An 11,082-nucleotide genomic window follows, 5' to 3' on the forward strand; every position below is an offset into this window, starting at 1 on the left:
GATTAAAGTGTATTGTGTAGTATAGTGTAGTGTAGGGTAATGCAGTAGTAGTGTACTATATAGTGAAGTATAGTGTAGCATAGTTTAGTATAGTGTAGCATAGTATAGTGTAGCATAGTTCAGCATAGTGTAGTGTAGTATAGTGCAGTATATTGTAGTATAGGTCTAGTGTAGTGAAGTATAATGCAGTATAGTGGAAGTTCTCAGGCTAGTTTCTATTCTCCCATACATTCCCAGTATAACCATGGAGAGATAGAGACCGTAAGAGAGCAGGTATATGCTGCTGGGACAAAGGGGTGTTGGGTCCGAGCCCATCATTTACACATTCCCCTGGATGCGTTTTCTCCGTCATCACGTCAACCTTTCTTCACAGCAGGATTGACACTCTGGAAGTGTCTGCTTCACATCAAAGAAGACATTGACATTGATTAATGTGTTCGAAACATCCTTCCCTTGTCGCCACACTTTTTCACAAAGCAAAGCAAACGGAAGATAAGACCAACTGGGAGATGGGGTCGGATCTTATTCCCACTCCTGAAATGTGTTGACCGAGCGCCCTCTAGAGGAGGACCAGAACGACCACGGATGTCTGGAGGCCGATATAGTTCCGCTTATTATTAGTTTATTAGGTAGGCCTATAGGCCTAAACAACGGGGGGGAAAAAAATCCGACTCTATTGATCAAATGAAAGGTATTAAAGGGATTTAACCAGAGAAATCTTATATTTTATAATGCCTAAGATATTTTCTTTAAATAAAATGTCATATTGTCATGATTGTTTCTTGTCTGGTTGTTTTGGGGTACTACCTCTGGATTGAGACGGTTCTATTTGTCCCTTTTCAAAACGGTACAATTGTGATCATTGATTTAAATATTGTATCGGTCTACAGGCTATTTTCTCAATATGTTATTATAATATATTATAAATCTGAGCATAATTAAGAAACATTTATATTTCTGACGAGATTATTTATTCCTGGAATCCACGGATCTTTTCAAACGGCTCCACAACGCCCTGCTGTGGTTACCACGGGAACCGACCCGAGGAGAAGAACGGATTAGTTGCAGCATGCAGGAGCTCCTAGTGGGAGGAGGCTTCCCTCTCCGAGGTCGAGTGGACAATTAGCAGGATTCACCCTGCAACACTGTTCTGTACCTACTGACAGGAGAACAGCACCCAGACCCTGGACTGAACATGGGACACGAAAGCATGACCAAAATCAAGGAGAAGTTCTCCCTGAAGCACGCCATCATCAAGGAGTTCCTGGCCGAGTTTCTGGGGATCTTCGTCTTAATTGTAAGTAGGCTTCCTGTACACCTGCTATCCTGCTGTCCGTCCCAGCCCGCTGAGGGGTTGGAGGAGGAGGTCACTCTCTGTGGGACAGAGTGGCTCCCACATATCAAATAAAAATGTTCATAATTTCTAAAAACTTCCAAGCAGTGATCACAACTGATCAGACGGAGCAGACTGCTGTGTCTGATCAGCTTCGACCACTGCGGGGGAAGTAATTATAAATGATAAGCATTTTTATTTAATTTGCACACTCTGACAAAGATAAAAACTCTCTTAAAGATAAAAGTTACTGATGTGATTAAAATTTCATCATAACATACAAACTTGGGAAATTGTGAACAGTTAAATTCTGAATGTATAGTAGTATGCCTATCAATTAACCTGTTATTAACACTTCTCACTAAACTAGCCCATCTAAATAATATGATATGGGTTAAGATTCGTTAGGGTTAGGAGCTTTAAGGAGATGTTAGGGTTAGATGTTAGGGTGCTTGGGCGCAGCACAGCATTAAACACACGCAGGTTCAATCGGTGCGGCATCAGTACTGATGACGGCAGTGTTTTTTCTTACTCTCCATGAGGCTTGTTTGGGAGGATCTAGTGTGTGTTTCCGATCGGCCGTAATGCGTGTGCTTATCGTCTCCTGTAGCTGTTTGGCTGCGGGGCGGTGGCCCAGGCTGTCCTCAGCAAGGGGGCCCTGGGGGGCCCCCTGACCATCCACATCGGCTTCACCCTGGGGGTCATGATGGCGGTGTTCGTGGCCGGGGGGGTGTCTGGTAAGCTCACCACCGCAGCGCATCATGTCCAGCCCTCTGAGGTCCGGCCCTCGTCCAGGGAGCTGGGCGAGAGGTACCAGGCGACGGTTCAGATACAGCAGGGCTCGGAGGTGATCGGCCAGGGTTCAGGGTTCGGTTGTTCGCTGGATTGTGATTTAAGGGGATTCTAGCGTCCCGTCCCGTTTGTTTTCTGTGTGTCTCTCACATGGCAGCACATCAGGCAGCTATACTGTTATGTGATAAGGTCTATCAGAAGGCATCTACATATGTTTATATATACACGTTGACAAAAGGGTCACGTCTCTTCTTTTATGAAACAATGTAGGTCAAGGAGATACAGGGGGAGAGCAAATGAGAGCCGTAGGGTTTTTTTCTGTGATAAAAAAAGATATTCCATGTAATATATATGCTCTCCGTGTGTATTAAGTGTGTGTAATGGGCGGTTCATCTATAGGCTCGCTGGAGCGGTTCTGCTGCATGACTGCCCTCTCAGCGCAGTGTAGTGGAGGGTTCAGAGGAACTCCCTCTTCCTCCTCCTCCTCCTCCTCCTCCTCCACTCTCTGACATCTCTGATGATGATCACGGTATCAGACTAATGAGCTGGACAGGAGCAGGGGTCCTGGGGAGGAGGGGGGGGGGAGGGAGGGGGGGGAGGAGAAGAAGGGAGGGGAACGATGAGGAGGGGGAGGAAGACGGAGCAAGAGGAGGAGGAGAAGAGGGGAGGGGGACGATGAGGAGGAGGAGGAAGGAGGCGGGAAGAGGAGAGAGGAGGAGGATAAGCAGGGAGGAGGGCGAGAGGGGTTAGGTTATGTTCCCGGGGAAACGTGCAGGAGGAGGAAAGACTTACAAAAGGCCTGCTTCCATTTTAATTGACGGCCCCATAAGTGTTACACATCATGGCCCCTCCAGTGACCCCGCCGCCACACTAAGCACATCCAGATGGTTTCTGTCAGGTTGGATCGGGACGGGCCTTTTGATGGTTTGTTGTTGTGGTCAGGGTTGGCAGGCGGCTGAGGCATTAGCTGCGGCTGATAGCCCTGCTAGGGTTATGGATCTGCCTTTCAACACACGCTGTTCAATGCATGACGTGGAAACAGCCATCACGTGTCTTCACCAATTATCTTGATTTATCTTCAAATCATAGAATATGTTAAAGATTATGTACATTTTTTCTTATAAAATGTATTCATATAGATATAGATTATCATGAGCAATATATGTAGCACCCATTTAACACATAACATAAGCTTATGGCTCTGGTACTCTGGTAATATTACCATCATCGTTGTAGGATGTAGGAGAGCAGGTGTCCTTTGTCTACCCTAATATACCCTAACATATGCTCTGAGCTCTGGTCATTGAATATTACCATCATCATGTATGTAGGGGAGCCGGTGCGTGTCTTGTTGTCTTTTGTCCTGTCTCCTGTTGTCTTGTGTCCTGTCCCCTGGTGTCTTGTGTCCTGTCTCCCTGTGTCTTGTGTCCTGTCTCCCGTTGTCTTGTGTCCTGTCTCCCAGTGTCTTGTGTCCTGTCTCCCGGTGTCTTGTGTCCTGTCTCCTGTTGTCTTGTGTCCTGTCCCCTGTTGTCTTGTGTCCTGTCTCCTGGTGTCTTGTGTCCTGTCTCCCGTTGTCTTGTGTCCTGTCTCCCGGTGTCTTGTGTCCTGTCTCCTGTTGTCTTGTGTCCTGTCTCCTGTTGTCTTGTGTCCTGTCTCCTGTTGTCTTGTGTCCTGTCTCCTGTTGTCTTGTGTCCTGTCTCCTGTTGTCTTGTGTCCTGTCCCCTGTTGTCTTGTGTCCTGTCTCCTGGTGTCTTGTGTCCTGTCTCCCGTTGTCTTGTGTCCTGTCTCCCGGTGTCTTGTGTCCTGTCTCCTGTTGTCTTGTGTCCTGTCTCCTGTTGTCTTGTGTCCTGTCTCCTGTTGTCTTGTGTCCTGTCTCCTGTTGTCTTGTGTCCTGTCTCCTGGTGTCTTGTGTCCTGTCTCCTGTTGTCTTGTGTCCTGTCTCCTTTTGTCTTGTGTCCTGTCTCCCGGTGTCTTGTGTCCTGTCTCCCGTTGTCTTGTGTCCTGTCTCCTGGTGTCTTGTGTCCTGTCTCCTGTTGTCTTGTGTCCTGTCTCCTGGTGTCTTGTGTCCTGTCCCCTGTTGTCTTGTGTCCTGTCTCCTGGTGTCTTGTGTCCTGTCTCCTGGTGTCTTGTGTCCTGTCTCCTGGTGTCTTGTGTCCTGTCTCCTGGTGTCTTGTGTCCTGTCCCCTGTTGTCTTGTGTCCTGTCTCCTGGTGTCTTGTGTCCTGTCTCCTGTTGTCTTGTGTCCTGTCTCCTGTTGTCTTGTGTCCTGTCTCCTGTTGTCTTGTGTCCTGTCTCCTGGTGTCTTGTGTCCCGTCTCCCGTTGTCTTGAGTCCTGTCTCCTGGCGTCTTGTGTCCTGTCTCCTGCATCACCCTATGCTGTCCCTCCAGGCGCCCACGTGAACCCGGCCGTCTCTCTGGCCATGGTCCTCCTGGGGAAGCTGCCGCTCAGGAAGTTCCCGGTGTACGTCCTGGCCCAGTTCCTGGGGGCCTTCGCGGGCTCCTGCGCGGTGTACGCCCTGTACTACGGTGAGAGATCTGGAGACCCTTACCCAGGGTGGGGTTGAGGCCAGAGTTTCCAGCACACACACCTTTTTACGTTTTTTCCGCCCGTCTCAATTTCTCACACGGCCCCTCGTTAAGTAGTGTGTAACGATGACATGAACTCTGTTCATTAGGAGGGCTTGGATCGCAGAAGATGCCTCCAGACTGCGTAATAATGAAGTACGTCTTTTCCCAGATGCCCTGATGGCGTTCACCAACGGAGACCTGATGGTTACCGGGGACAACGCCACCGCCAACATCTTTGCTTCGTACCCGGCGAAGCATCTCTCCACTCTCAACGGCTTTGTGGATCAGGTACGCTGGCGATGATTCCTACCTGCTGCGTTGGTGTCAGGCTCACCAGCTCACTAGGATGGTGTTGTATGTCTAGATCTTGAAATTCATTTCTCTATGTCATCAAAAGTCAAACAAATGATATTGACAGTCAGTACGCGTGACTTGTGGACTGAAATAGTGTCCAATTCGACCAGACAAAGCGTACATAAACGCGCTTCACACTCATGTGAGCACTGGAATGATATTGCATGAAATGGAGCAGAACGGGGTGTGCCAGGGTGTTGAAGTGTGTAATCCAGTCCTGCATAACACCATCTGTGACTATTGAGCCAGGCGGAGAATCTAAGAATTCATTTGTTGGTTTGACTAAATACATTTTTGAATATTTCTCTTTTACTATTAAATATACAGAACTGAAATCTACTTAGAGTCAGCATCTTTCACAGAATTCATCATTGTTCTGCATGGAAAAGTGTGTTTTCACATGAACCGACCTGGGGCGGGGGTGGGGGGGGGGAGTATCTTCAGCTGTCCCTTAAAGCTTCAAACAAGGGAAGCCCCCTAATACTCTGACCAGGGCGGAGGTCATGATGGACGACTCAGAACAACAGACCCATCACCAACCGTCACCCAGCATAGTTGTTGAATATTGTCCTCCACGACCACGAGTTGAACACACATCTGAGAGCCACACTCACATGGGGTTTGGTGTGTTTGTTTGCAATTACATTTAGGGACGCTTTTATCCAAAAGCGACTTCCAATTAGTACATTTGTCAGAAGAAGGTGAAACAACAATAAACCGCTTTCGGTACAGTAAGGATGTGCATAGAACCATGTGCCAAGCACTAACCATCACTAGGTCAACCAATTCTGTGTACAACAGAGACAGCTACGATAAGATGCTACACAATGCTAAGTACTAGTTTTAAGTGTAAGGACGTACAACGTTCATTAAGTGGGTGAGAGGGGTTGGGGGGGGGGGGGTAAAGGGGGAGACTACGCAGAGTCCCGGAGGTGACCTCTGAACCCATGAGTCTTGATTCTTTCGCGGGAGCTGGTCCGCTGTTCGTTTTAATCATTGATTAATGATCGGCCAGGTGATCGCCACGGCCGCCCTGATCCTGTGCATCCTGGCGATCACCGACGCCAAGAACCTGGGCGCGCCGCGGGGGATGGAGCCGCTCTGCATCGGCCTGGTCATCATGGCGATCGGCGTCTCCATGGGCTTCAACTGCGGCTACCCCATCAACCCCGCCCGCGACCTGGGACCGCGCCTCTTCACCGCCGTGGCCGGCTGGGGGCTGGACGTGTTCAGGTACCTCCCCCTTTACCTCGTCCAATCACACACCGGCTGGGTGTGTACAGGTACCTCCCCCCCTTTACCTCGTCCAATCACACACACCGGCTGGGCGTGTTCAGGTACCTCCCCCCCTTTACCTCGTCCAATCACACACCGGCTGGGTGTGTACAGGTACCTCCCCCCCTTTACCTCGACCAATCACAAACAAGCTTGACTTGTTCAGGTACCGCCCCTGCTCCCCTCGTCCAATCACAACCCGGCATGGAGTTTGAATTGAGGGCGACCTACGGGGTGTTCTGGAGGCCGTGTGATGGTCTGTAGATGAATCCCCTCGCTGCTGCTGGTTCACTACCAGGGTGGGGACTCAATAAACCGCAAAGATAAGGGGTCTCTATCAGGCGTGTAAAGCTGAGCTCTCTGGACAATCTGAATCAATAATTCAATCTGAGGAGCGTTTTGGTAAAGGGGATGTGGGTTAACGTGAGCAAGATTCTCTGCATATTGATATCAAATATTCAGTGTTTCAGAACCACAATGGGGAAAGCCGTCACACATCTCTTCTTGCTCTCCGTTTGCCGTTGTTACATCATAGAGGCGGTTAGACTCTTACAGTCAGACCAGTAGCAAAACATCACAGAGGAAAGTGGTCGTATCAAACCAATATAGAGGCTCACGTTGAGTTAATGGACTTTAGAGAGCACTAACCCTGCAGAGGAACCTCAGCCATCAAGGGTCAGACATGTTGATATGTTGTATGAGCTGAAATACCACCATTGTAAAAGCGAAACACAACATATGGCCTGAACGAATTAGAGGAAGTTATAGAGTTATTATTATACATATTGTTAAATGATTCTTCCACACCTCTGAACTCATCCTGGGAGCTACAGCGCGACACGGGACGCGGTTCAACCCGTCCTCAGCCTGCAGGTCTCGGCAGTCCCACGTCAGCACAGATTACAGCACATACATCGTATGAGTTACGTGACCCTAATGCACACTTAAGCCTTCATCCCAGCACGGTGTTCCTCCCACCACCTGACCCTCATCACGAGGAGGATAGGGTGGGCGAAGGGGAGAGGAACACATTCGATACGTTAGGGCTCGCCCTCCATGTTTAACTACAGCGTGTCTGTCTTGGTTAGTGGTCCGTGAGAGAGTAGGAGGGCGTGAGGACATCCAGGCTCTCGGTGGATCCTCTTCCCGCTCAGCTCTGTGTGGGCGTCTCTCCGTTCCGCTCTTGGCCGTGGCCGTGGATTAGAGCCTTTAATCCTACGGCCTCACTCCGGTGAGGTGCGTCAGACTCGTTTGTGCCGCGGTCAACGTGCTCAGAGACTTGTTGACACTGTCCCCGGAGGCCGGGGTCACCCCACGCAGGACCCACACTTTAATCTGTCTGTCAGGTGTGTCAGCTCAGAGACAGTCTGTCAGGTGTGTCAGCTCACTGACAGTCTGTCAGGTATGTCAGGTCAGAGACAGTCTGTCAGGTATGTCAGGTCAGAGACAGTCTGTCAGGTCAGAGACAGTCTGTCAGGTATGTCAGGTCAGAGACAGTCTGTCAGGTATGTCAGCTCACTGACAGTCTGTCAGGTATGTCAGGTCAGAGACAGTCTGTCAGGTATGTCAGGTCAGAGACAGTCTGTCAGGTCAGAGACAGTCTGTCAGGTGTGTCAGCTCAGAGACAGTCTGTCAGGTGTGTCAGCTCACTGACAGTCTGTCAGGTATGTCAGGTCAGAGACAGTCTGTCAGGTATGTCAGGTCAGAGACAGTCTGTCAGGTCAGAGACAGTCTGTCAGGTATGTCAGGTCAGAGACAGTCTGTCAGGTATGTCAGGTCAGAGACAGTCTGTCAGGTATGTCAGGTCAGAGACTATGGTATCGGATTAAGGATGCATTAAAGGAGATTCACGCTGGAAAGGAAAATTGGTACCGGAAAAGAAATCTCAACAGAGATTAATGACAAATGTGTTTGTGTTTGTTTGTGTGCGTGTGTGTGTGTGTGTGTGTGTGTGTGTGTGTGTGTGTGTGTGTGTGTGTGTGTGTGTGTGTGTGTGTGTGTGTGTGTGTGTGTGTGTGTGTGTGTGTGTGTGTGTGTGTGTGTGTGTGTGTGTGTATGTGTGTGTGTGTGTGTGGTTCTGTGTGTGTGTGTGTGTGTGTGTGTGTGTGTGTGTGTGTGTGTGTGTGGTTCTGTGTGTGTGTGTGTGTGTGTGTGTGTGTGTGTGTGTGTGTGTGTGTGTGTGTGTGTGTGTGTGTGTGTGTGTGTGTGACGTGTGTGTGTGTGTGTGTGTGTGTGTGTGTGTGACGTGTGTGTGTGTGTGTGTGACGTGTGTGTGTGTGTGTGTGTGTGTGTGTGTGTGTGTGTGTGTGTGTGTGTGTGTGTGTGTGTGACGTGTGTGTGTGTGTGTGTGTGTGTGTGTGTGTGTGTGTGTGTGTGTGTGTGTGTGTGTGTGTGTGTGTGTGTGTGTGTGTGTGTGTGTGACGTGTGTGTGTGTGTGTGTGTGTGTGTGTGTGTGTGTGTGTGTGTGTGTGTGTGTGTGTGTGTGTGTGTGTGTGTGGTTCTGCCCTCCACCCCCAGGGCTGGGGGGTGCTGGTGGTGGGTCCCGGTGGCGGGCCCCATGGTTGGGGGCGTGGTCGGGGCCTCGCTCTACTTCCTGCTGGTGGAGCTGCACCACTCGGAGCCGGACGCCCCCGAGGAGACCGGCACCAAGGACAAGTACGAGATGATCACCGTGAGCTAGACCCCCGCGGGGAGCTGCCCCCCTCCCCCCTCACCCCTCACCCCCCTCCCCCCTCACCCCCTCCACGGAGGGCACGCCGTCCGGGGGTCTTCTGCCCGTTGCTCCCTCGGTGGTACGGTGACGTTAGCCGGCGGCTGGTGTTCCTCCCGGAGGACGCTCCGTCTAATCATCGGAGCGCATCGATCAGGACTAGATACAAACGCATCAAGCCTTTATATTAAAAAGATATTTAATCAATACCCTCTTGACCTTTTCTATCTCTTTCTGAACGAATCTGAGCTTCTTACTTTCCGTGCGGGGTTGAGATGCACGATAAACGAACTCGGACGTCTCAGTATTCTGTGTTTAACTGCCTGAGTATCTTCACCTTGGAGCGTTGCCAAGTTGCTTCATAGTGGGATGAATATATATATTATTGTATATCTATATTCAGTATATAAATCGTACAAACGGGTCAAAATGCCAAGTATGTGAAATAACTATTATACATTTTTGATAACCAGTATATTTTGGATGTTGTAATATATTGCTTCTCTATTAAAGGGTGCCCCAATGCAGATAAGCAGTTTAGTTGTTTTTATATATTTAAGATCCATCAAAGTGGACGCATTGTAGTGTTTATGATTTACGCTTTTGTCTTTGTATTGGTGTCAAAGTATTAGACACAAAAGATTTCCTGCATTTGATCAGTATTATATAAGCAAAGTCAAGATAATCTACTGTATTATGTTTTTGTATTTGTTTGCATGGTGGATGTGTTTTTAAATATGGACAGTTAAAATAATACTTTTAAATTGACTGTTACAATGCATGGGTGGATCGATGGGATCCACACATGTTTAAAGATACACTAGAAACTGATTTACTATTCTCACTCACTGTAAGTATGTTTTAAGAGCTTTTATTTTTGTGTTGTTAGGAAGAAGAAGCCTAGCTTTCCTTCATCTTACAGTATAGTTGAAATCCGTTCTGAGTTGACTGCACCTGCCTCTGTACGAGCAGACATGGACTGAGACAGCTCCAGGCTCCTTCAGACCAGCCTTTGGGTTAGGGACTCCGTCTCACCTCCACAACAGGTGAGGCGGTGGAACACTTCTCCATGGCCAAGGACCTTTGGAAAGCGGCGTTTTGTTGGGTTGTTTCCAAGCCTTGCCTTCTGCTGCTCTTTGCTGATCTCTCTCTGAGTCTCACAACGTACCTAAAGAAGCTTTAAATTCATAGCGTACGTTAGCAGTTACCCTCACCACCCCTTTGTCTGTGAATGTAATCATGTCCACATTGTGAAGATATAACCAGAAATAAATGTTTATACAACTATTGACGTGTGTTGTATTTCATTATCAATGCATGTGCCAACCCTCTTAACACACACACACACAAACACACACGCACACACATGCACGCAATGTCTGGGCACACACACACACACACGCTCGCACACACACTCACACACACACAGAAAGTCTGTTTACTGTCTATATTTACTCACATTGCAGAATGAATCTCTCTTATCTCTCATTGAAATATAGCATGTGTGAGACAGAAATGCTGGGGCATTAGAGGTAATAAATGATATATAATAATATAGTCATGCAGGAATCTTCATACAGGTTTTGGCTTGGGTGTACGAGGACTACGTTGTCTATGAATGACATCAAAGACATTGTCAATGAAGGCATCGACATCTATTTTCCATTGGAACACTTTGCCTGGGACACACAAACAAACGCACAAAGACAAACACACGGTGTGTTTGTGCGTGTTCGGAAAACCAAAGGTTGTTTTGGTGTTTGTTCTAAACTGTCAAACTCCAGACGCGACATCACACATTGAACACATCAACACATTCACTGCACGGCAGTGAGGATTCTAGGAATTTACCTTTTGTTTTTACACAAAATGTGTCACGGGGAGAAATGCTTTTTGTGTGCACAAAATAAAACATTGAAGATTGCAATGGGAAGTTCTAGTATCTATTACACTGACTGAATGGCTGAAACACGCAGTGTGGTCAAAGTCACTTAGACAAATGCCAAAATACAGAAATAGCACTTACTTCATACCACAAGTTAACATTTAAC

At 48.3% G+C, this 11,082-nt stretch overlaps 1 protein-coding gene across 1 annotated transcript; it reads left to right on the top strand.

Moving 5' to 3' along the window:
- The first annotated feature begins 1,035 nt into the window (after nucleotides 1-1,035).
- On the top strand, nucleotides 1,036-10,318 carry aqp9b (aquaporin 9b). Its single transcript, XM_030378020.1, has 6 exons — nucleotides 1,036-1,297; nucleotides 1,944-2,070; nucleotides 4,513-4,650; nucleotides 4,862-4,980; nucleotides 6,062-6,279; nucleotides 8,839-10,318. The coding sequence occupies exons 1-6, from the start codon at nucleotides 1,196-1,198 to the stop codon at nucleotides 8,999-9,001; spliced, it is 867 nt and encodes a 288-aa protein (XP_030233880.1). The 5' UTR covers nucleotides 1,036-1,195; the 3' UTR covers nucleotides 9,002-10,318.
- The last annotated feature ends 764 nt before the right edge of the window (nucleotides 10,319-11,082 follow it).

Source organism: Gadus morhua, chromosome 14 (assembly GCF_902167405.1).
Source record: "Gadus morhua chromosome 14, gadMor3.0, whole genome shotgun sequence".
NCBI lineage: Eukaryota > Metazoa > Chordata > Actinopteri > Gadiformes > Gadidae > Gadus > Gadus morhua.